At 44.9% G+C, this 26391-nt stretch overlaps 1 protein-coding gene across 2 annotated transcripts in view; it reads right to left on the reverse strand.

Annotated features, from left to right (window-relative positions):
- TDRD9 (tudor domain containing 9) overlaps positions 1-26391 on the reverse strand; it is an 87629-nt gene that overhangs the window by 28639 nt on the left and 32599 nt on the right. For both annotated transcript variants that reach the window (XM_081191181.1, XM_081191182.1), the window contains exons 8-15: positions 18519-18622; positions 12376-12446; positions 11189-11243; positions 9343-9427; positions 8520-8577; positions 3372-3476; positions 2500-2597; positions 553-684 (exon numbers count right to left, since the gene is read on the reverse strand). In XM_081191181.1, the coding sequence (XP_081047307.1) occupies positions 553-684; positions 2500-2597; positions 3372-3476; positions 8520-8577; positions 9343-9427; positions 11189-11243; positions 12376-12446; positions 18519-18622 (708 nt within the window). The remainder of the gene's footprint in view (positions 1-552; positions 685-2499; positions 2598-3371; positions 3477-8519; positions 8578-9342; positions 9428-11188; positions 11244-12375; positions 12447-18518; positions 18623-26391) is intronic.

Here is a 26391-nt window from a genome sequence, read left to right on the forward strand (position 1 = left end):
GTACCACTGTACTATTTGAGCATGTACAACCAAAAAAAGGAGTTTTTTCCAACCGATTAGCACACAGGTGGGAAAGTGTTCTCAGACTGAGGGCCATATTGCCTTCTGGGGGCCACACGCCAGAGGAAAAAGTGGGCACAGCAGCAAATATAAATTTCGCCTTTGTACAGCAGACTACATTCTACATCCCGACACCCTTGAGCCTAAATCCAAACAAGCAAGAAGCGTTTGGTTCATGGAGACATGGGGTGCCATTCAACGTCATGGTGTTGTGATGTTCCCACCGGAACAATCCTCCCCCACATGCTGCTCCGGGGGTTATTCCATCCCCCACCCCAAAGCCAATTCCGGGGGGAGCGTGGGGAGAGGAGAGGATGCCCTGCTGCACAAGGGAAGTCCTTGCAGAGAGCTTCTGCTGGAGGGGCACATTAGATCAATCTTGCCCGCTGAAGCCAGGCAAAAACACTTGGGCCCAGAGAAGGGCATGGCTGAGGGATAGCGGATGCCTTCCCTGTTTCTGAGATTTAATATATCAAAATAAAAGGGCCCAACCTCCTTGAGATGCAGAACGGTGCGCTCAATATCGCTTATACTGGGAGGAGACAGAGCGGTTGCTAGCAAGGCCCTCGGTTCGCCCATGTCGAGCAGCTTCACCTTCAGCACGGTACTTTCCAGTGGGCGCCGCTGAAAGGAAGAATAAGAGCACAGTGGCGGCAAATGTGATTCTGTGTTGCAAATCTCTTTGCAGGTGGCTGGAAAGATGTTCGCCTTTACTTTCTGAGCTGAGCAAATCATATGGGGGGGGGGAGGAGGCGCAGTAATAATCTCCTGACAGTGGCCATGTTCACACATCACTTTAAGCCGTAACTAAATGTGAATACGCAGCATGCAAGCGCATCTAAGGCCGTGGGTGCTTTGCTACTCTTCTGCTCCTGCCACGCTGCAAGGAATAAGTCATGGCCTGGCTTAGCGTTACGGCAGAAACCTGGGCTTATGGAGCGAAAAATAGGGTATATTTATTAAATTTTTATACTGGCCCTTCATCTGGGCAGTTCACCACATAAAAAAAAGGTAAGAAACACAAAATACATAATAAAAACAAGAACAAACCTTGGCTACTTGTTTGTGGTTTGCTTGGAGAGAAAACACATGCAAGTTCTGGTTTGGACAATACATTAAGCCAGACCATGACTTGGTTTTCTGGAAGCAGCAGCAGAGAAAAAGTGAAGCACCCATGATGTCAGATCTAAATGTGAACCATAGTTTTAAGCTAAACTACAGTTTGAGGCGATGTACAAACCAGGCCATCAATCTCCTGACAGGACATAGCAAGCAGGAGAGACAGGTTGCTCACCTGTAACTGTGGCTCCTTGGACATCTGCACGACCCCACATTGGGGTTCGGTGCCTCCTCAGAAGATCAAAACCTTCTCAAGCTAAGTGAGGAATTGTTTTGTCAGGAAGCCCACTTGCGAGCCCCAGGGCACATACTCAAAGCGGCACGTCTAGAAAATTGATTTTGCTTGCAATTTAATTGGGCAGCACCCAGTTCACACTTCTCAACCCAATATGCATACCAAAACACAGCTATCCCTCAAAATTTGCGCTTCTCCAAACAACGTACACAAAAATGCATTATATCTGAGTAAAGTGTGTATAAGCATGCAAATACCCAAATGCACTACAGTGGTACCTCAGGTTAAGTACCATATTTTTCGCCCCATATGGCGCACCGGCCCATAGGGCACACCTAGTTTTTAGGGGGGGAAATAAAGGGGAAAAAATTATTTTCCCCCCAGGCGCGGGGCTGGGGTGGGGGAAGCCTGAGCTTCCCCCGACCCCAACCCCCAGAACAGGCTGCTATCCACAAGCCTAGGGAGCCCGGCGAAGCCTGGAGGCTTCAGGATGCAGGCAGCTCTCCGCAAGCCTTGGGAGAGCTGCGTGACTCGCACCGGGCTCCCTAGGCTTGCAGATAGCTTCCTGAAGCCTGCATTCACCCCATAGGATGCACACACATTTCCCCTTCATTTTTGGAGGGGGAAAAGTGCGTCCTATAGGGCGAAAAATACGGTACTTAATTCGTTCCGGAGGTCCGTTCTTAACCTGAAACTGTTCTTAACCTGAAGCACCACTTTAGCTAATGGGGCCTCCTGCTGCTGCTGCGCCGCTGGAGCACGATTTCTGTTCTCATCCTGAAGCAAAGTTCTTAACCTGAAGCACTATTTCTGGGTTAGTGGAGTGTGTAACCTGAAGCGTATGTAACCTGAGGTACCACTGTATATTGGAGGAAATGGTTTGCAAAAATGTGTTTATTAGTCAAAACTGCATGCAAAAACGTGTTTATTGGGAAAGATGTGTAGCAAATTGCTGCCAGATTCTCGTGGGAAGAAATTCACAAATTGTTGCGGAAATGTGGAGAACGGAATTTAAGATCTGGAAAAACGAGGAACTGAGAGAAACTGAAATTGGCAGGTATACCTATATTGTGTGTGATTCTTACCATCATCTCAGGCAAGGTGGTCTCAGGTATACAGTTTTCCCAGAAGTCCTTGTACACTAGCCTGTAGCAGTATCCTTTAGAAACACGTCCAGCACGACCTTCACAGAAAAGGCATAAGCTGCTTTGACTGGTTACATTTGAGCTTAAAACTTCCTTAACAGTGGCTACTCCTGAGAGGAGAGCTCGCCGTATTGCACAAATGCTGCCTGCTTGCTTTCATTTAAGCCTTATGCTCAAAAATGGACAAAAGAATCAATCATCCACAGAGGCACCAGCAATAGGGAGACACTAGGGGCCTTTTGGGATCTTTCCTGAATTTTGCAGCCTTTGGAAGGGCAAAAAAAGAGAAAAGGAATAGAGCCCTTCCAAACCCATCAGACAAATCCGCCCCATGACCAACATTTCTACCACCCCTGCAAACTTCATTATAGAACAAGCCTCTTTGCGCCCTGGTCTGTAGTTCTGCATCCTCCTTGAAGCTAGGATTTGTTTTACAGTGGTACCTCGGGTTAAGTACTTAATTCGTTCCGGAGGTCCATACTTAACCTGAAACCGTTCTTAACCTGAAGCACCACTTTAGCTAATGGGGCCTCCTGCTGCCGCTGCACCGCTGGAGCACGATTTCTGTTCTCATCCTGAAGCAAAGTTCTTAACCTGAGGTAATATTTCTGGGTTAGTGGAGTCTGTAACCTGAAATGTATGTAACCTGAAGCGTATGTAACCCGAGGTACCACTGTATTCTGGATTGTTTTATTTGATGGTTTAATGTGTTGTAAACCACTTTCAGAGTTTGTCTTTAAAATATAAAGTGATATACAAACGAAATGAATAATAATAATATAATAATAACTTTACATCAGCACCATCCTTACCTCTCCTCTGATTACTGCTGCTTTTAGAAGCCCAGCACAGCCTCAAGCTTTGATAGTTGGTCTCTTCATCACAGACAAGATTTTTGGTCAAACAGAAATCAATGACTACAAAAATAAATAAGAATGAACAAAGTTTAGGGAATAAAACTGCGCTTCTGCAATGCAAATGTTGGTTTAATGTAAGATAACACACACAAGAGAGAGGAAAAGACTATGCAAAACAGAGGAGTGATGCTCTGAAATGGCATGTTGCATTACAAGAAACTGTGTTCAACCTGGCTCAATTGGAGGCAGTCATAACTTTTCATGGTCGAAATTTGGGGGGAAAGTGTGGCTTATATTCGGGCCAATACGGTATGATAAACATCTTCAAATATCTAAGGGCTGTCACATGGAAGACAGAGCAAGCTTGTTTTCTCCTGCCCCAAAGGATAAGACCCAAAATGATTCAAGTTACATGAAAAGAGATTCCGACTAAGCATCAGAAAGAACTGTATGAAGGCAAGAGCTGTTCAGCAGTGGAACAGACTCCCCCAAGATGTGGTGGACTCTCCTTCTTTGGAGGTTTTTAAGCAGAGCTTGGATGGTCATCTGACATGGATGATCTAGCTGAGATTCCTGCATTGCAGGGCGTTGGACTAGATGACCCTTGGAGTCCCTTCCAACTCTAGAATTCTAAAATTCTATGGTTCTAGGAGTCTGCAGCCCCCAACATCCCCGATCATTGGGGCCAGACTGGCTGGGGATGAAGAGTCCAACAACTTCTGGAGGTCCACAGGTGCCTAATTCCTGGGTTAGAAAGTTTGATGGTAACTGGGGGGTGCGGGGACCCAGGTTCAAATCCCACGCAGACATGAAGCTCACGCCAGCCACTGGCCCAGAATGCAAGCAATGCTATGCCAAACCATGACTTAGAACTTGGGTCGGCAAACCAAGGCCCAGGGGCCGCATCTGGCCCAATTGCCTTCTGGATCCAGCCTGCGGACGGTCCGGGAATCGTCAGGCGGATAGGCGTGCATCTGATTCTGATTGTTCGGGTTGCACCATTTTCTACACACACATACGCAGCGGCAGCGGCGCCTCCTCCCTCCCTCCTCCTGGCTTCTCCCCGCCCTGCCTAGAGGAGGAAGGGGGCTGGGCTTTGTTGCTGCCAGCCCCTCTCCGGAGCCCCTTTGCGTGCCACTCATCATCCCGCCGCTGTGGCATTTGCCTCCTAGGTGGGTCATAAGGAAAGGGTTAAAATGAGTGTGATGTGATTGGCCAGTGGAAACTGATAGGAGGAGTTAGGGTTAGAGGGGGAGTTGTGTGAAAGTTAGTTGAGAGTTCAAGAAGGAGGAGGGAGGAACAGTCTGTGGGTTGGTCGAGTTGTGTTGTGAGAGGAATTGTTAGGTGGAGTCAAATAGATAATTAGTTGGGATAATCAGTTTGAAGTTGTTAGGAACGAATAGGACAGTTAAGGAACTAAGATTAAGAAACAGCCAAGAAAAATTAACTGAAAACCATAAGCTTGTTCATGCCTAAAAATAAACTTGATTATTTGTTAACGTTAACAACTGACTGGACTCCGTATGTACCCGTGAGGAGAAACGGGTTGGTGGCAGCGAAGAAAGCAATCACAGTGGTGGCACAGGGTCAATAGACCGCCAAATGTCCGGGAGCCCTGTGTGATCGCCACAGCCGCCTCCAGCCCCTGCCGCTCGCAAGACACAGGAGCCGCTGTTGGCTGAGCGCCCCTCTCAAGCGGCTGCCATTTAAAGAAGTCCCTCTCCGGAGCCCTCTTACACGTTGCTCATTGTCCCTCATTCATTTCCCCCCCAAAATATAGTCCAGTCCCCCACAAGGTCTGAGGGACAGTGGACTGGCCCCCGGCTGAAAAAATGTGCCAACCCCTGACTTAGAATGAACATGCAAAAAGATGTGGGTAACTCTCTAATTCATCTCACGGGGCTGTTGTGGGAGGATTTTAAGAGGAGACAGAAAATAAGAAGCACATATGCCTCACTGAAGAGTAAAGATGGAGAATTCCAACAGAAACAGGAGCAGAAATTGCCAATGTTCGCTTATTCATCCCACGTCCAGAATGAAAATCACTCCACTGAATACAACCTGCATTCACTGCTGTTGCTTTCAGTCTGCAAACAGTATTTAATTAATTAGATTTCCCCTTATTTGCATTGTGCTTCCTTTGCACTCAAGTGAACGAAGTGGAAGAACGTAATTTCGCCACAGCGGAGAATGAGTAATGCGCTTTTTGCAGAAGATGAACTGAAGCGCAACTGAAGCAGTGTTGCATGGGATAAATGCAGGACGGAAAAGAAAATGATGACTTCTTACATCCCGGCTGAAGAATCGTAAGAGTGGGATAAACATGTGATTAATTAAAATATGTAGCAGCAGTCTGAATCTGATGCAAACTTTACACACACACACACCCCAAAAAAAGATATTGGTGTTTGGTTTTGCTTGCATTTTTAAGAGGTAATCTCCATTGCAGAAGTTATACCTTTTTTCGCCGCTAAACTGAAGACCAGATTTAAAATGGAGGGAGCTATCATTTCTAAAACATACGCTTTCAGCAGGCAGAAGATTCTGACTACCCACTGAAAAAGCCTGTCCTCCTTTTAAAAAATCAAGCAACTGTGAATGGATTAAGACAAGGGCACAGACATTCTCCTCCTTACCTCATGGCGGCTGCTGCTGCTACCACCAGAGGTCATGAGAATATTGTCAGCTAAGCTTGGGGCTGCTGCCAGCGCAAAGGTCACAAAACAGCAATACCAAACCACCAGGCAAAATCAAGGAAGTGCCTGCGAGGAGGTGGGGGGTAGGATGGAGAGTGGGATGTGAAAACAAGCCCCCTTCTCTCCTAGCAGGGACAAGACAGGGAGCTCCCTTTTGTCGAGAAGCTGCTAGTGCCAATCGGAAGGTCTTGATCTTGTGTTTGTGTCGCTCTGCATAATTGTTTAGATGCTTCACATTGCTGCCAAGAGTCAGCTCATACTTTATGGGCCTCAAAGCAGGTTTCCTCTCTAGCGACACACACACACACAAATTTGTCACTGCAATACAGCATTTGAAAGAGTTGGTTTTTAAAAAGCAATGCTCCTATCAGATTAGGCCAGTTGATGCCTACGGCTCTTGAGCAAGGTCGCACATCCTCAACACAAAGGCTTCTCCTACGTTAGAGCCCTTTCCTGCTGGTGTGATCGTATTTTTCTGCAACTGGCTGAAAGCAGACTTTTAAAAGATCACACAATGCTTCATATGATGCTCTGTCATCAGGCAACGCCTTCCCCATGGTGAAGATGCTTGTTGTAATGTTTACCCGTGATGCTTCTTATTCAACATAAGATCCCCTGCAAATTTAGTCAGAAGGTTCCTCTTCAAGGCTTCTTCCCCTTGCTTTCTTTTCTAAGGGAAAAGGAGTGTCTCCACCCCCATCATCCAGCCCAGACACTGAGGTCCAGCGCCGAGAGCCTTATGGCGGTTCCCTCGCTGCGAGAAGTGAGGTTACAGGGAACCAGGCAGAGGGCCTTCTTGGTAGTGGCACCTGCCCTGTGGAACGCCCTCCCAGCAGATGTCAAGGAAATAAACAACTACTTTACTTTTAAAAGACAACTGTTTAGGGAAGTTTTTAATGTCTGGCGCTGTGTTGTTTTTAATATTCGGTTGGAAGCCGCCCAGAGTGGCTGGGGATACCCAGCCAAATAGGCGGAGTATAAATAAATTTATTATTATTATTATTAGGGTACTAAAGCACTAAATTGCAACTTAATTAGTCTGCTCTTTTCTCAGCAGCCTGTGTGCTCTTCAATTCCTGGTTAAGTTTTCTTCGCTTTCCTTCAAAAAGAAAAGAAAACGTAATTCAAGTAAACCTATAATTAAGGCATGCATACTCATAGTCAATAAAACGAGAGTCAACGATGCCATATCTCCACTAGGCAGGAAGCAATGACATGGGAAGACGGCAAAGAGAGGAACCTTCAACTGAACAGTACAGTAGTGCTGAAAAGTTTGGCAGTCTTCATTTGACAGGCTAGAGCGACAATTCCATTTGAAGAGGACAAAATCTCCGCAAATCAGATGTGAAAGAGAAACACAGATACAATATAGAACACACTAGAATGTACTGGGTTGCCAACAATATTGCCTGACTTCCCTATTTAAAGAAAAGCGAGCGAACCAAGGATGGCAGTTCCAGACTAAACAACTAGTGCTGAAGCTACCAAAAGTTAAAAAACAAACCACACTTTAATCTCACAGAAAGCAAAAGCACTGAAGAACCCAGCTTGGGTTGGCTTAGCATTCTTTGGTGTGAGCAATTTGTGTACAACCCAGAAGCTGGAAGAATCAAAGTGCTGCAGAACGCTGATACTTTAAAAATAGTGTTGTAAGTTTCACTGGTTTCTGCACAAGTTTGGTATGGCTAATGGCCTCTGCCTTGTGACCATTATACTCCATGCTACATTATAATATTTGGCGTGCCAAGAGCTGTCAATCTCTACTTTTAAAAGCTCAAGTTTCTAGCCCCTATGGTAAAAAAATGCAAGCAACTTGTCTGCAAAAGACTCAAAAAGCCAGGCTTCTGTATATGTGAGGAGATTCCTTACATCTACTCAACACATCCTAACCACTGCATGAATACAATAAACGCTACTCCCCACTTCTCTGTCCTACAACCTCCCCCCTTCTTTACCTTTCTGGTGCTTACCAAACTAGCACCCGAAGCAAGTGCATTTGATTTTATGCAAATTGAATGAATCACAGTAAATTAAAATAATATGCCTAATTTAATGTGAGTAGTTATTGCCAAAAGCCATAAATAACTCCCTCTTCCTGACTTTCTCTCTGAACAAAATAAAACTTTTCCTTGGGGCAGAATTTGAATTTTTGGCACAGAGAACACTCCATCCTAGTTTTAAATGTGCCTTTGAGAGAGCTCCGAGACAGGGAGAAAAATACTTTAGCAATTCTGCCTTACATAGTAAAACAGGGACCCAGGGACCTTATGCTCAGAAGTTACTCTGAAGCAAGCAGCTCAAAGGGTTTTAAATGCCGATTTATCAATAATGCTAGATGAAAAGAAAAGCAGAACATACAAATATTTATTTTTATTCCTATGACCATAATGCATCAAAACATGCTTACCATATTTGACATCTGGAACTGTTACAGAGCTCTCTGCAATGTTTGTAGACAGAATGATCTACATGAAGGTTTCAAAAAAGAGGAAATAATAAATTATTAATTTAACGATTTACATGATTTATTTAATTAACGGCATTTAAAGGCTGCCCAACAACAATACAATTTACTATCCTTAATATTAAAAAGCCTTAAAAAAACAAAAAAGCAAATAATCACAACAAAAATTATTACTGTTATTTAAATACAGCATATATGACCAAGTAGAATCATAGAACTTTAGAGGTGGAAGGGATCCCCCAAAGGTTAACTAGTCCAGCCCCTTTTCAATACAAGAATCTCAGCTAAAGCATCCATGATATAAAGAGAGACAAAGACACCATCAGCAAAAGCAAAAGCATAAACAGCGCCAAAAGATTAATTTCAAACCCTGGGAGAAAATAAAAATGTGTTCACCAGGCACCCAAAGAACCATAATAATGTGGGCACCAGGCAAGCACATTTTCTAACCAGAAGCCACCACCAAGAAGTCCTCGTCTCCAGCAGCCATCCAGTGCTTCTTATTTGGATAAGGCACCCGGAGAAGGGGCTCAGAAACTGACCTCCTGTCCAGGTAGGTCTATGGGAATAGATAATGTTTTAGGTATCCTAGCCCCAAGCTATTTAGATGAGACTATATGGGTTGTATGTGGATGGTCTGCAATAGCTACTTTAATTTTTTTAAAAAAAACTGGGCATCTTAGCATGTTTGTAAATAAGCCTTGAGATGCATGTAAAAAGAGATTTATGAGTGAATACTACTGAAGCCATTGTTCAAAAATCTCACCTTTCGGTAACCAGGAACTGGAGCCAAGAACACATTATTCTGTTCTTCTAAGGTGACGCTGGAATGCAGCGGATATACTTGCAACCTAAGGAAACACATGTGAGAAACTTGCGGCTCTTCCAAACCACCTGCTTATTGAGCATTCATCTCTATATATTTTCACAAAGTTTGCCGGGAGGTAATCGGATGCCCGCTGTTTACCGAGCTATCGCTGTGATTTGTTTGCATTGGTATTATACCACCTCAAGAACCGTTATCCCGGCGCACTTTGCTGCCACCTGCCTTAGTGCAGAAAGCCCTGCGAGGCGGAGACAAGTTTGTTGCACAAGATCACCAACCCCACTTTAACTGTGCAAGCTAAATTTGACCGCGTACAACTGAAACCCACTGGCAAAATAGTGACATTCTGGAAGTGGCCCCCAGTAGCAATAGAAGGGCACAACGAGACACTGGCACTGCAGGTCCCATGGTATGGAAATTTCCAGCAGAGATTTGGCAGGCATCCTTGCTTTTGACTTCCAGGCATCTCTCAAAGACTTTTTATTCCCACAAAAGGGCCCAAGCAGTTGTTTAACATTTTCTTAAGTTGGTTTAATGATTGCTCTGTGTTGCTTTTGCAGTTTTTTATGTTGCTACGCATCACCCTGATGTTTTGCAAGAAGGCAGTAAATAAAACTGGATCCTGTGCAGGGGTTATTCGGGGGGGGGGGGATAGCATGTAAAGCCGAAATCACATATAGTCACTCCCCTGGAACCAACCCTGCACAAGCAATCTTACCTTCCAGAGCCTGTGCAAGATCTCATGGGGCCGTCTGAGATCTCACAAAGGCCTCCAGAGCCATGCAAGACCTCTCCAGAATTTACAAGGTCTCTGCCTTGCTTACTGGGCTCTGGGAAACTCTCGCACAGGCTCTGGAGGCCTTTGCAAGATCTCGGATGGCCACACAAGGTAAGGCAGGTGGAGAGTAGGTGCGGAAAGAGCTTTTAAGCTCGCTGCCTTACATGCATTTAATTTGTGTGCTATCGGCCAGCCACCAAGCACATAAAGCTGCGTCACAAGTAAAGTGGGTGCAATTTGCACGCCTACTGTGAATAATAATAAAATAATAATAATAATAATAATAATAATAATAATAATAATAATAATAATAATAATAATAATAATAATAATAATTTATTATTTGTACCCCGCCCATCTGGCTGGGCTTCTCCAGCCACTCTGCCCTGGACACAGATTTAACCTGTGCCTTCATGGACAGCTGCGAGTCCAAAATGACTCCCAGGCTGCGCACCTGGTCCTTCAGGGGCACAGTTGCCCCATTCAGGACCAGGGAATCCTCCACACCTGCCCGCCTCCTGTCCCCCAAGAACAGTACTTCTGTCTTGTCAGGATTCAACAAAAAAGGGGCCCACAGTTGTAAAAGAGAACATGTAGGGTAATAGTTTCTCTTTCACCCTTCTGCTGCCCCAAATAGGCTCTCTTAAGCTTTCTGTGCTATTACACCAAACTCTTATCTTCATCAAATGTGGCTGTGCAAATACCATGCACTTAAACCACATCCACCCTCCCCCCCCCCCAGAATTGGGAACTGTAGTTTGTTAACGGTGCTGGGACTTATATTTCTGTGAGGGGTAAACTAGAGTTTCCAGCACTCCTTGGAGTCGTCACAGGCTTTAAATATGTGTTAAATGTAGGGAGTGCAAGTGGCCTTCATTTAATTTTGCCCTATCCATGTAACTTACTGCAGCTAAAGGCAAATATATTGGGGGGCGGGGAGAGAGAATGACCTTATTCGACAGGAATAGCATCACAGCGCCTCTCACCATAAACAGATTTAAGACTCACCTCTTGTGAGCCATGATCGTGAGAAGCTCATGCATGCGATTTATTTCTGCCAAACCTGGAGGGTGAAAAATAACCGATAAATAGTGTGCTGCATGTTTACTCGGAGCTAAAGAAGTACAAAATCATTTATAGTCATCTGGAAGATTGTTTATTCAACTGCAAGCGGCTTTCACCCCGAACAAACGTCTCCTATCTGGTTTGCGTTCACACTTTTTGATTCTCCAGCCAAGTGCTCAGATTGTGGCTTACAGTCTCATTTCACACCCCTGCTATCACGCTGTGTCCGTTGCATTCCCTGTGACCTTCACCTAAGTTGTTAACATTTACTGCCCAGGATGTTCCAGACTCGGCTGAGAGGCTGAGTGATGGTTGTCCTATCTTGGGAGGGTGTGTTCGGTTTCTAGAGCCTCAAATTAAGCAGGAAGGTTGTCTCACTTGACCAAGTAACTGCCGAAAGCTAGTATTTGCACCAGGCCTGACCAATTCACAGGCTTCATACTCCTGGCCAATGGCAAAGGCCAACCTTGATGAAGCTGTTCCGTTTTGTTCCCGGATGAGGGAGCCAAAGAATGAGAGCACATAATCCACTTTAGCTCATGTGGCTAGGCCCCTGTTTGAAGCCGGGAGTTCAAAGGGAGAGCCCATATGTAGGAGTGCCTAGATAAGGTCCCAAGTTTAATAATCCCTGGCATCTCCAGTTTAAATCTAAAAGAGTGGGAGAAGATCAGATAGCAGGAAATTTGAAATACAGTGGTACCTCAGGTTAAGTACTTAATTCGTTCCAGAGGTCCGTTCTTAACCTGAAACTGTTCTTAACCTGAAGCACCACTTTAGCTAATGGGGCCTCCTGCTGCCGCCATGCCGCCAGAGCACGATTTCTGTTCTCATCCTGAAGCAAAGTTCTTAACCTGAAGCACTATTTCTGGGTTAGTGGAGTCTGTAACCTGAAGCGTATGTAACCTGAAGCGTATGTAACCTGAGGTACCACTGTACCTCTGCCCAAGTCTTTGGAAAACCACTGCCAGGCAACCGGGCCATAAAGAACAAATAGTCTGGCCATGTGTAAGGTTATCTGCCTAACTCTACACAAATAAACTGCAGCCCAAATGACAAAGAGTTGGTGACATTTCGTCACATGTTAACAAGCAGTTTCTCCTCCATCCCAAAAAAATAAAAACAAACCTCACCAGGTAAAAATGCCAGCACACTGCCACGCTCAGTCATGAAGTCCAAATTCTGGATTTCTGCATGTGGGTTTCTGGTTTTAGGGAAAGAGACAGTATGCATTAGTTTCACATTAAAAGCAACAATGATCTACTTTTCCAAAAAAAGGCCTAAGGAACAGATTCGCTCACAATGCCAACGAGGGAAGCTTCCCTTTGTGTTTAATGTTATTCGGCTAATTGAACAGATGTGTTTACAAAGTGTTACCTGGAGCTACAATTTCTGCAAAATACATGCATGAAGAAGCTAAGAGCAAGAAGCCTACAATAGCCTTAACAGAAAGAGAAGAGTTCTTATTCCCTATTATAACTCAAAAACCTGTTGTGTAACAAGCTTTTACAAGCGCTCTCTTTACATCACAGCAGCTCACACTGGAATGCATCTTCCAGAGATGGCAATGTAACAAATAGAATAGTTTTGATGTTTTGGAGCAATTCTAGCAGCTGAAAAACAAAGGCATATGCTTTTGAACTGTGTGTGTATGTTTTATTAACAGTTGGAATCTGAGTGGCCTTCCCCATTTTCTAGCCAACCACCTCAGCCAGCATGGCCCACGGTCAGGGATGATGGGCGTTGTAGAGCAACATTTCAAGGACACCAGATTAGGGAAATGGCTGCTCTGCAAAGTGGTACAGACTTTAACGTCACCTATCAGCTAACCATTGTGCCAGAAGCTCATTTTGTTGCTGCCATCCCCAGCACTCTCAAAATCTGAAATGTGACGGGCAGCAAATCTAGGGATTCTGAGGCAGATTCCCCCCCCCCCATCACTTGCCACCTGGCCCCCTTTAACAATAATTTTAGGTAACTTTAAATAGAACTCAAAACGGCACCCCGCAAAAACTATGAAGCTAAATCCATCTGACAAAAGTCACCCCCCGCCTCCCCAATTATGAGCTTTTCTGATCAATCATTGGGAGCTGCCACACACACTGCAAGCCTCTTTATAAGGGAATACAAAAGAAGTCAGTTTTGCAAATCTCTTCTGCTTCATAGGAATAATTAGACCTCAATATGAAATGCTGCAGATATTCACTTCACTTACAGCATCCAGAGGATAGAAAGCAACATATTACATAAGCACCTGGTAGTGGGGGCCCCGCAATGCTGGAACACTCTTTTTACCTTGTTAAATACCTCCTTTTAGAAGAAAAATACTAAGGGAGGGATAGAAGTAAGTCTAGGATAATAACGACTTCTTTTTTTAAATGAATATTTATTCGTTTACCATTCTTCAGTTCCCAAAGAGCTTTTAGGACAGCGAACAAAATGAAAGCCAGTTATTTAAAACAGTCTTCTCCCAACCTTGATCCCTGCAGATGTTCCAGGACTCCAAGTTCCATCAGCCCCAGCCCACATGACCAATGCTCAGAGATGATGGGAGGTGGAGTCCAATAACACCTGGAGGGCCCTAAACTGACTACGCTGACTCTCCTCACCTCCCACCCCACATCCTCCTCACCCACACCCTTCACTACACTGCCAGATTTAGGGTACTGCAGGCGGTTCCCCCATATAGGGCACCAAGCCGAGGGGGTGCAAAATATAATAATAACAACAATACCACCTATATTTATACAGGTAAAATACGAGTAAATATTGTTGGGGAAAAGCAGCAATGCAAAAGCCAGCTGCAGGTGGCTGGAATGCAAAACAGGATGTTGTTGTCTGGAACTGTACTGTTGGGGAAAAGGGGGAGTCTATTCTCTGTACTGAGCACCGGATGTTAGCTCAGAGTGTCATCTGACCTGTACTGGAAGTACAGGGGTGGAGTTGTGACTCTACTGTTGGAGTCTGGAGAGTGCAGTCACGTTTCTCTGTACTGCTGAAATGACAGGAATAAAAGACATGTAAATAGACTCCTGTCTGACTCTTTTCCCCTCCCTGGGGGAATGCAGGGAGGAGGGAGGATGGTGTGTTCTTCTCACGTCTGAGGAGGATCGCCGATTTATGGCCTTGCCTGGATCCTGCCGGGAGACGCAGATCGGAAGGTCAACAAGTATCTCAGTCGGTTGCCCGGGGGAGGCCAGTTACCTCTGACTGCGAGCTGAGATACTGACAAATATATGGGTAAACTGTACCAAAAGAAATTATTGTGAAAAGTAAGAAATTTCATTGCTTGGGGCCCCATATTACCAGTCTGCCCCTGCTTCCCTAGTCCGAAAATTTTTATACATCACTTGTGAAGACAGGCAACGAATGCCAGTGTACTGGAAGAAGCAAAGATCACCAGTGTCAAAGCAATGATTCTTCAAAATAAACTTTGTTGGACTGGTCATGTTGTGCAGATGCCTGATTCTCGTCTTCCAAAGAAACTACTCTATTCCGAACTTCAAAATGGAAAGCGTAATGCCGGTGGTCAACAAAAGAGGTTTAAAGACTGTCTCGAGGCAAATCTTTAAAAATGTAGTATAAACACCGACAACTGGGAAACACTGGCCTGTGAGCGCTCCAATTGGAGAACAGCTTTTACCAAAGGTGCCATGGACTTTGAAGATGCTCAAACTCAGGACGAAAGGGAAAAATGTGCTAAGAGGAAGGTATGTTTGGCAAACCTTCACCGTGATCAACTCCCACCCGGAAACCTATGTCCCCAGTGTGGAAGGATGTGTGGATCCAGAATTGGCCTCCACAGTCACTTACGGACCCACTTTTAAAACCATGTTAATGGAAGACAATCTTACTCGGCTATGAGTGAGTGATTGCCAAAGAAGAAGTCATCCTATTTCATACCCTCTGCTCAAATGTTTTGCACAACTGGAATGTCTGCAGGCTGCCTTGATGAAGGAAACAGAGGGAGGTATCAGTGTGTGCGGAAACTACTGTATGGAGGTGAAATCTGAATTGTTACTCTACCCACTTTGGCCTCTGGGGTTGCCCATCTGGGGTTGTTGGGAATCAAGCCTTCATCAGGAGAAACTGGCCACTCTCCAGGCATCCGGCTTGATCTCCGGTTGACCTCCCTGTCTGCATTCCCCGGCAGGATACAGGCTAGGTCGCAATAGGCGATCCTTCTTGGCGTGAGAAGAACACACACCCTCTTTCCTGCCCCCCCCCCCGGGCGGGGGAAAGAGATAGACAGAAATGTATTTACATGCCTTTATTTCTGTCTTTGCAGCGTTACAGAAAACACGTCTGCTCTCTTCAAACTCCAACAGCCGAGAGACAAACCCCTCCTGTACTTCCTGTACAGCTCATATTACACTCTGAGCTAATTCCGGTGCTTCACACTGTGAATAGACTGCCCCTCTGTTTCCCACGGAACAGTCCCAACATTCCCATTATGTTTTGCTTTCAAGCTAGCAGCTCGCGGCCGCATTGCTTCTATATCGTAACACATTGGCCTGAGACCTCCAAAAGGTTCCCCGGAAGGGAATGTGACCCTCTGTTTGAGAAGGATGCCCCTTCTCTGTTTCAGAAGCTGCCAGGCCCAATTCTTAGCATCACCAGCTAGGGCCGAGAAAGAAACACACACCCCTGAAATAATGGAAGGCCAATCACAGTCAACAATCCTAAGCTAGGTGGAACAATCTTCCCAACCCTGCGTATGGCAATTTCCCATCTTTGCAGCTGCAATCTAAAATCTACTTGTTCTAGTGTAATTTTCCTTATCTCAATGAGATTATGACAGTAAAAAAAAGTATTAGGATTGAGGTTAACAGCAGCTATTTTAAAAACAGCATTTTGTTCTGACTTAAAACTAGGTCAGATATCCAATGGAGGGGGGCAGTGCAGATAAGCTATATTTCTCCAAAAAAAGAAAGAAAAGAAGGTCATACATTACCACGAAACAAAGCAATTATCTGTCCGTGAATGTTTTCCCCTCTGTTTATTTTCTTATTATGAAACTGCCCTCTGATAAATACAAGGAGACTCTGGAAGTCTTGCAAGAACAAGCTCTCTCCAAATTGTTAAAATTGCTAGACTGTAAACAAAGATGATGATAGAGGACTCTGCTCTTTTATAATACCTCTTATCAACAAGACGGTACTAAAAATCTCAATAGAATGCAATTTTAAGTTAGGAGCCGGCCTTATGAGGCTTTCAGGTTTTTGCAGTCACTGCATGCCAGGCTACTCAAAACGCTCCGGAGCACAGCAGATTACATTGCCTTAATCCGTTCTGCACTCTGAACTAACATGGACATTAAGTATCAAAATAAGATAAGATGAAAAGAGAGAGAGAGAGAGTGCGCGCTCAGGAGAAAGTGCATTGGGGTTCCCCCATCCATATAAGAAGTTTTTGTTGCATTTTTTTCTCTCTCCGAAATAATTTCATCCATAAACTACACAAACACACACAGATACAATCTTGCCCCGCAGCTATCAAGGCAAACTCTTCCATTTAACACAACTTAAAGAGACACTCATACACAGATGTGCTTTTAAATGCAAACAAGGCATTAAACAAAATCTGTAAAGCCCAAACACGTATTAGTCTATGTAGAATTTGCATTAGCGTACAAAAACAGGCAAGAAGCAGCAGCAAGTATCGGGACATATTTTGGAATTTGGTGCCAAGACTTTGGATTTCCTAATCCATGTTTACATCCCTAATCTGGATCTGGGCAGAAAGAAATCCCGGGGGGTGGGGGAGAAGTGGTTGGCATATTTTATACCCACTCAACATAGGAGGGACGAAACATACAACTAGAAAATAGCACCAAGAAAATAAAGAACAGACATGCCCTTGAAAGGCTTGAAAGTACTGCCAAGTCCAACCATTCATAGGCTGTGCTAGTGATGATGCCTGTTATGTACTGAGTTGAATAGGATCCAAAATGCAGCAGTCTGATTGGTCCACAGGAGCCACCCAATCCAGCTCCAGGTGGAAGTGAATCCGCAACCTGATTGGCCTACAGGAAAATCCTGGAATTAGCCAATCATGTGGGGCCCATTGTGTAAATAATGTATATAAAGCAGACATTCTGGGGGAACTTCCATTCCTCCTCGCCACTATGAGCTGAATAAAGAGCATGAAATCCACTCTCGACTCTGAGTATATTTCAATGCCCATCCCAGTTCATGTATGGATTTCATGTATGGATGGAGGCAGGACTTCCGGTCTGATCTCCATTGCATTTGGCTTCTTTCCCAGGGCACCGGACTCCAGTCGTGCAATTTATCAGGGGTAACATGGGGGTAATTGTCCCCAGTGCAAAGAACTTAGGATGGAGAGGCACACACACAACCCAGTGCACACCATTGCGGAACACACAAACCAATGCCACAGCGTGCACACACACATACACGCACACCTCCATCAGCCCAATGACAAACTGGCTACTGCTTGGCCCCAGACACTTCTACAGGAAGAGGTTAGGACAGTCTGCACCACATCGCAACTCTGGCCAAGAGACAAGGGACCAAAGACCTTCCCAGAGAGGGACAGATTCTTGCAAAGCACCCAAAAAAACAGGGAGCAGGACACGCAGCAGGGGACTTGCAGAAAACACGGCCCCAGGGCTGTTCTGTCGGTGTAGTTTTCACTTGGTGTGTCTTGAGTACCGGAATTCATTTAGGAATTCTGCACTAAAGGGGCTCGATCATAGGAAAACTCAAGAGTGTCCCTCCAGAACTGACCCACAGCTGCAGGGAATGCTGGTTTCGTTATGGGGGAGCATTCAGGTCCCCACCTTCACAGTGCATTGAAGACACCCTTTAAGAAGAAAGGGGGGCAAGTCTAGTAGAGGCTAGTCCATTAGGCTGAATGGGGCACTGCGCCCCCAACCTCAGTCTGCCCTCAGCCGAGCAACACCTGCCTGATTTCTTACTCATGCCTGACAGCTTTCTCCTCTGCCTCAGTGTTGCCCTTGTAGAACTCACCAAGAAGTAAGATGTGGACAAAACTGGAATTAGCTGGCTCTCTCATTGCTGAAGCCACCCGGAGCGGCTGGGGCAACCCAGTCAGTTGGGCGGCATAAAATAAGATTATCATAATCTCTGGCGCCACCTACTGTTGAACTCCCTGCCTTCTGCCCTACCAGACACCATCCACCGCTGACAAGCACCAATTTCCTGGTCAAAATGTTCAAAGGTCTCTTCCTCAGAGGCGAGGAGCCCACCTGTGCAACTTTGCACAGGGAGCAGGAAGAACAGAATCTCACCTGCTCTCTTTCATTTCCAACTCGTCAAACCACTGGATCAGAGAAACTGCAGCTCTGTACATCTCTTCAGGTATGACCGGGTCCTCAGTAACTTGTATAGGAATCTAGAAGAAGAAGAAGAATTTGGATTTGATATCCCGCTTTATCACTACCCGAAGGAGTCTCAAAGTGGCTAACATTCTCTGCAGCTCTGTACATCTCTTCAGGTATGACCGGGTCCTCAGTAACTTGTATAGGAATCTAGAAGAAGAAGAAGAATTTGGATTTGATATCCCGCTTTATCACTACCCGAAGGAGTCTCAAAGTGGCTAACATTCTCCTTTCCCTTTGTCCCCCACAACAAACACTCTGTGGGGTGAGTGGGGCTGAGAGACTTCAGAGAAGTGTGACTAGCCCAAGGTTACCCAGCAGCTGCATGTGGAGGAGCGGGGACACGAACCCAGTTCCCCAGATTATGAGTCCACCACTATTAACCACTACACCACACTGGCTCTCTAGAGGGTAGAGCAAAAGGGGAGGTTACTATTACTCTTGCTATTCATAAAAAATTGCTGGCATAAGGAGGTGAGGTGACACCGAAGGAATTATGACACCTTCCCTGCCTGAAGGGTCTTGCAAACAATGGTAAATGGACAGGGGATGCAGAAAGGTCAGGGACGTTAAGAGAAAACTGTATGAAAATGTTATATAGTAAAGGTAAAGGACCCCTGACAGTTAACGCCAGTCGCGAACGACTCTGTGGTTATGGTGCTCATCTTGCTTTACTGGCCAAGGGAGCCGATGTTTTCCGCAGACAGTTTTTCCAGGTCATGCTGCCAGCATGACTAACCCGCTTCTGGCGAAACCAGAGCAGCGCACGGAAACGCCGTTTACCTTCCCACCAGAGCGGTACCTATTTATCTACTTGAACTGGCATGCTTTCGAACTGTTAGGTTGGCAGGAACTGGGATTGAGCAACGGGAGCTCACCCTGTCACGAGGATTCGAACTGCCAACCTTCCGATCGGCAAGACCAAGGCTCAGTGGTTTACACCACAGTGGCACCTGCATCCCTGAAAATGTTATACAGATGGTGTCTAACACCGAGTAAACTGGCAAAAATGTATAAATCAAAACTGAGTAAGTGTTGGGAATGCAAAGAGAAAGAAGGTACTTTCTATCGTAAGTGGTGGTCTTACAGAAAGGTTAAAGCTTACTAGGAAATAATATATAATGAATTGAGAATGATGTTTAAAATAACATTGGGGGGGGGGGAAGCATCAGCTTTCCTTCTGGAAATTATAAGGGTAGAGCTACCTAAATAGTATAGAAATTTATTTATGCATGCGACTACAGCAGCAAGAATGTTATTGGCCCCAAAATGGAAAGTAGTAGTAGTCCCAATGAAAGACGACTAGATACAAAAACTCACAGACTATGCAGAAATGGCAAAACTTACGGGAAAATAAGAAATCAAGACAACAAACTTTCTATAGAAGAATGGAAATGGTTTATTGAATATGTACAAATAAATTGTAAACTGATAAGGACATTGGCAGGATTATTGTAATAACCTCCAGTTTCATCAAAGTAAATATAAAAGAATCAGTTAATTCAGAATATGCAGGAAGTGATAAATATAAATTTAACCGCAGAAAGAGAAGGAGGAAGTAGAGTTTTGAAATGTTAAAATGACTGTAATACTACTGAAATGTATATAACTGGAAATTACAAATGAAAATGAAAAACAAAAAGAGGTCAGGGATTGGTTGTGAATGGCAGGGATGAGTGAAGGAAATCAGAAGAGACGTAGGACAGAAAGCAAGGTGAGGCAGGATGGAGGCTTGGTAGTGGAGCACCTGCAGTGCATGCAAAAGGTCACAGGTTCAATTCCCAGCATTCCTAGGTAGAGGGGGGTGCCCCATGTTATGAGAATCCTGGAAAGCTGCTGCCAGTCTGTGTAAGCAATGCAAAGCTAGATAGACCAAAAGGTCTGTCTCCATATAAGGCTGATATAGTTTGTTAATTCGTGTTGGAAATTATAGTTCGGTGATGGGTAAACTATGTTGCCCAAAATTCTGGAGGGGGGCGGGAATGTGCTTAAATGCATAGTGTGTACACAGCCCTGGTGGTAGTGGGTTACCCCACCCCACCAAGACACTGAAGGCAGGCAACCAACAGGTAGAGAGAATATTTTATGATGAACTGAAGTCCTGATACATTTCAAGCACAGCTGCTTTTCCTGTGGAAGGACTTCTAGTATGATTTTATTCTCTTCCCAATTATGCCAAAGTTGACAGGCAGGAAGTACAAAAGGGCACATTCTGCTCCGGATTGCAGAACATAAAGAAGCTGCTTCCTTCAATCTTTGGTAAGATGTAGTCTATTTATGAGAAAGGAGCTTTTAGGCGAACATGAAGAAACTTGCAATTCCCAGCCAACACAAATCTTCCATCAGTACATTTTTCAAAGCCAATTCACAATGTTAATTAACCGGAAGTCTTCTAAAAGGAGATGCAATTCCACCTGAGTGAACAGCCTTTGTTCCCCTTGGCTAAAGAATGAATTATTTTCTAAGGTCAGAGAAACCTGGATAATCAACATATTTAAAAATTGTGTGTAACAGAAGTAGACAGATGGTGAAACAATGCTTTTTAAAGAGAGTTTGCTGATTTTTACAAGTTCCATTTATGTACAGTTGTACCTTGGTTCCGAAACACCTTGGTACTCGTATGTTTTGGCTCCTGAATGCCGAAAACCCAGAAGTGAGTGTTCTGGTTTTCAAATGTTCTTTGGAAGCCAAACGTCCAACGTGGCTTCCAATTGAGTGCAGGAAGGTCCGGCAGCCAATCAGAAGCTATGCCTCGGTTTTCAAATTGTTCCAGGAGTCAAATGGACTCCCAGAACGGATTACGTTTGACAACCAAGGTAAGGTAAAGGTAAAGGAACCCCTGACCATTAGATCCAGTCGCGGACGACTCTGGGGTGCGGCGCTCATCTCGCTTTATTGCTGAGGGAGCCGGCGTACAGCTTCTGGGTCATGTGGCCAGCATGACTAAGCCACTTCTGGCAAACCAGAGCAGCTCACAGAAATACCATTTACCTTCCTGCCAGAGCGGTACCTATTTATATACTTGCACTGGTGTGCTTTCAAACTGCTAAGTTGGCAGGAGCTGGGACCAAGCAACGGGAGCTCACCCCATCACGGGGATTCGAACCTCCAACCTTGCGATCGCCAGGCCCAAGAGGCTCAGTGGTACCACTGTACTAAACTTGGCAGTCCTGAGACAGAAAAGAAGGAACAATTTTTTTGGCGCACATAGCACACACTATGCATGGTGTCCTACAGAGATGTGAACACAGAAGTGCAGAGTTGGAAGAGACCCCCCCCCAAGGGTCATCCAACCCCCTGCAATGTTGGAAACAATCAATCACAATATAAAGTATGCCAGACTGTTAGCAAACAAACAAAAAAACCATGTTGCACAGCAGAGATGGGAACCTGCAGCCCTAATGACATTGGACCCCAACTGCCACCCGTTCGTGAGAATGGCTAATGGTCAGGGGTGGCGAAAATTGAGACCCACAACATCTGGAGAGGTTCCCTGACCCTGTTGCTCAGTGACCATTAACCCAAATCCTTGTGTGAATATGTTAGTTTCATTTGAACAGTTGCATATATTTCACCTAAGGCAGTGAGACTGGATGGTTGGGATGGGTTGGTGAACCATTTTATGAAGGCTACAGGCCGTTTCATCTTCTATCTTATCCTAGGATTATTCCATTCTTACTTGTTAGAATGTAAAAGCCATCAGTTTGAGTTTCTCTGCTTCAGTAGCTTTCAGAGCTCGAGTTTTCACCTTGCTGAAGCTTCGGCGCTCCCCCCCCCCTTTTTTTTTTTGCTATCTCCGAAGACAAGAGCTGCCAGGGCGTTTTACAAGGGAAGTTTGCAGTTTGACAAATACAAGAGTCCACAAATGGTACCCTGGCTGCCAGAAGTGACCCATTCAAACTGGAAACAAATCTGATAGAGACAGCTTTACCCAACACAATGTGGGCTTCTAACAAGCCCGGCACAAAAATAAAAAAATAAGAGAATAATTTTAAATAATTTATTTTGCCTTTAAAAACCAAAGTACTCCCATGTTGCTCTACTCTTGAGGAAAATCAGCTGTTGAGATCCAACAATAGTTCATGCAAGGAAGCCTGTTCACCAAGGCTTTCCCCCACCAGGTTATGTTGATGCATTATAATCCGATCTACTGATTTGTGATGTGCTTTGCATTTGGTTTTACTGATGAAATTTTATTGTTGATTTTTGTGCTACTCAACACTACAACACTTTTTCTTAATGTTGACGGTACAGAACATTTTGCAAACAAGTAAGTAAATGTGGTGGGTTTTGTAAAGAAAGAAAATGACAAAACTCTCCTCAGACAAGAGAAATAAAACTTTTGACATGCTTTGTGATTACGTAAATCTTTTCATGTTGCAAGCCCCCTTGAGCATGGTTCTAACTACTACTTCTTCTTTGGCGATCACTCGTAGCAGAGTACGATTGTCTTCCATAAACAAGGTTTTAACAATGAGTCCGTAAATGACTGTGGGAGCCAATTCTGGATCCACATGTCCTTCCACAGTGGGGACATTGGTTTCCGGGCGGGATTTGATCACGGTATGTTTCTAACTATGGAAAGGTGGCATACAAATAGCAGGGCTTTTCTTAAAAGGGATTCTCCCCCCCACACACACACACACAGACCAGTGGCATTACTGAGTGGTGACAGCATTCTGCTACTGACAAAAGTAGTTGAGGGGGTTTCAAGCACCGGGATGTAGACACAAACTAAAAATGGAGCCTTGTATAGAGTAACCAATGACTAGCAAGTAGGTCTGCACCCTGTAAACATAAGGAAAGGGTGTGGTGCAGTATTTTCACTGAAAACAAGAATTCCAAATTTGTGCATAACCTTGCCTCTTCCGATCTACAACTCCCATAATACAGAAATTTAACAAATAATAATAAATAATCATGCTATTCCTCCTCATATTCATAAAGTTATACTGGCATAGCTGCCTGGGGTAGGTGGGACTTATAAACCAAGGGCACGAGGTTGGGAAAGGCTGCTCTTAGCACTGGTACCTTCTGCACAAGCATCAGAACCGGCCTATGCACTGCAGTGCAGCGTCAGGCTCCAAGCCTTTGTCTATTTTTATGAAAACACAAAAAGCAGCAGCTGTAGCTGTTCTAACCCATCTGTGCCAGATTTCCACAGCAGCCAGCCAGGCTAGTAGCTGCAGCACCATGGATAGCTCCCATAGCTCTGACACAGGCCAGAGGTAAAGGGAGAGACTGTGGTTCTTAAAGGGCCAACGCGCTGGTCCCTCCTTCTGTTCCCTGCATCACTGGGCAGAACAGGTAGCCAATTTGTGTGATGAGTCAGGCTCAGAGGACAAGCATCTGTGTAGGCTCCAGACCACCAGCGCTGAACTCTGTTGGTTCTCAACACATCAGCATGAAGAGCCTGATCCAATTCCTTAGTTGGAGGCTGAGTATCCTTGGACCCACCTCGTCTGACTGTGAGGCCACAACACCAGTTTCCAACTGGAATCCAACCCATTACATAGAACTGCATCCAATGCAGCACTTAATCTCTTTCCAAAATGCTTCTACAGAGTTGTTGTATTTTAAACTTTATTTGCATTAGCCAACGGCCATAGCAACATAAAACAAGCAATATATACATTTAAAAAGACAACAATTCGTAAAAGGACAAATGGTCAAGATTATCGTTCAGATAAAAAGGTAAAGGGACCCCTGACCATTAGGTCCAGTCGTGGCCGACTCTGGGGTTGTGGCGCTCATCTCGCTTTATTAGCCGAGGGAGCCGCTTCTGGCAAAGCAGCGCAGCGCACGGAAACACCGTTTACCTTCCCGCCGGAGCAGTACCTATTTATCTACTTGCACTTTAATGTGCTTTCAAACTGCTAGGTGGGCAGGAGCAGGGACTGAGCAACGGGAGCTCACCCCGTCACGGGGATTCGAACCGTTGACCTTCTGATTGGCAAGTCCTAGGCTCTGTGGTTTAACCCACAGCGCCACCCGCGTCCCTTATCGTTCAGATAGTGGCCCTTAATCTCATTGCACTCTCGATAAACCTAGCAACCTTTGCTGTTGTCTGATCATTTTGATCTGATAACAGAAAGAACAATGTGGCTGCAGATGGGCGGCCTGGGATGGTAAGTAGGAGTGGGGTGATGAACTCATTCCTCAGATCTTTATAAAGGGGACAGGACAGCAGAACATGAGCCACTATTTCCAGATTGCCATCTCCACAGGGACAGAGTCGTTCTTCAGCTGGAATCTTTTGATATCTGCCCAACCCTCTGGGGCTGATTTTGAGGGTGGGCTGGAGGCCGCTAGGCTCAAGTGCCCTGCATCAGCAGATCCAAAGTGTTCGATACCACCCATAGCTGTCAGCTTTTTCAAAATAAAATAAAAAAGCAAAAGCCTTCATAAAATAGCAAACGAAGCTTGGTGCCTTTTCTTCCAGGAAAACTCCGAAAGGGGTCCACCACTATTATCAAAGCTGCTCCAGAGCTGCCCTAAAGGTACAACACACAACCGCCTGTACTATCCTATTTGTTCCTCCCTACTAAGCAAAGACGAAGGGCCGTAAGCCAGGAAGAGTGGAAGGGGGAGTGAGAAGAGGGGGAGGAAATACAGTAGCAATAATGGGAGGATTAAAGCTGTACAGTCTTTTCAGAAGGTTGGGGTAGAGGAACCAGGATCCTAAAGCAGCCCCTTTCCCATACACATGAAGGTGTCGGGCTTGAAATCAAATGGCTAGGAAACGTAATTGACAGAAGCAATAACACGTCTGACAGATCCAATCCTGGAAGTTTTTAAAAAGCAGGCTTTACAATTGCACAAATTCTCTGTCAGACTTAAAAAAGGGGGGAGGGGGGGAGAGTGTACAGTCTACTATACACTGACTATCTGCCTTAGATCAGCAACTAACAGGTGTAAAACCAGGAGAAGTTTATGAACAAGAAGGTGACAAAGTGTTACCTGCTGAAAGGTGAATGTGAAGAAGAGGTTCCAGCCAAAGAAAGAAAGAAAAAATGTTGTTGCTGTTTAAATACGGTTTGGGCTGTTTCTTTTAAATATGGAAACTGTGTGTTCTACCCTTACATATTTTTTGTGCATGCTGCCCCTGACATTGCTTGTCATTTAAGTGATTGATAAACATGTAACACCTAATGTGCCTAATCCTTCACACAGGTTTTTTCCAAACTGCGCATTATCAGCTTCCCAGCTACAAATCCCCCCTACAAAAAAACTACACACTTTTTATGTCCAACCACACACTAAAGAAACCTTGATCTGACCTGATAGGGAGAGACTTTCTAGTCAACTTTCCTGACTCTCTTACTTGCCACGCATCACCAGGAATCTTTCACAAACATCCAGAAGGATTATATAAGCGTCCCTCCCTGTTCTGTCCATGGGTGTTGCCAACACACTGCTGTCAAATACATGAATGCTGACGGGACATTGTTATAACAGGACAGATACTCTTTGTTCTGTGTATCGGGACTTCGATGACTGCAGGAGTCTATCAGTTTGCCTTTGATTGGCACACTTGCTTGTTAACAGATACGCCTGCCTGGAGTGTACAGCCAATTAATTTTCTCCTCTCCCACTGGCCCCTTCCCCTCCCCACTGAATTAAGTCTGAAACCATTAAATCAATGCTTTGGCGGGATTCACTCGTTAGATCACATTACACTGACAATGCAGAATCTGAAACCTGGTTTAAAAGGAAGACGTTATGTTAGGGTGGGTGGGGGAGAATCTCTACTTTAAACCGCTTCCTTTCTTACCTCCTGAAG

This window comes from Podarcis bocagei (assembly GCF_964188305.1).
Source record: "Podarcis bocagei genome assembly, chromosome: 1".
NCBI lineage: Eukaryota > Metazoa > Chordata > Lepidosauria > Squamata > Lacertidae > Podarcis > Podarcis bocagei.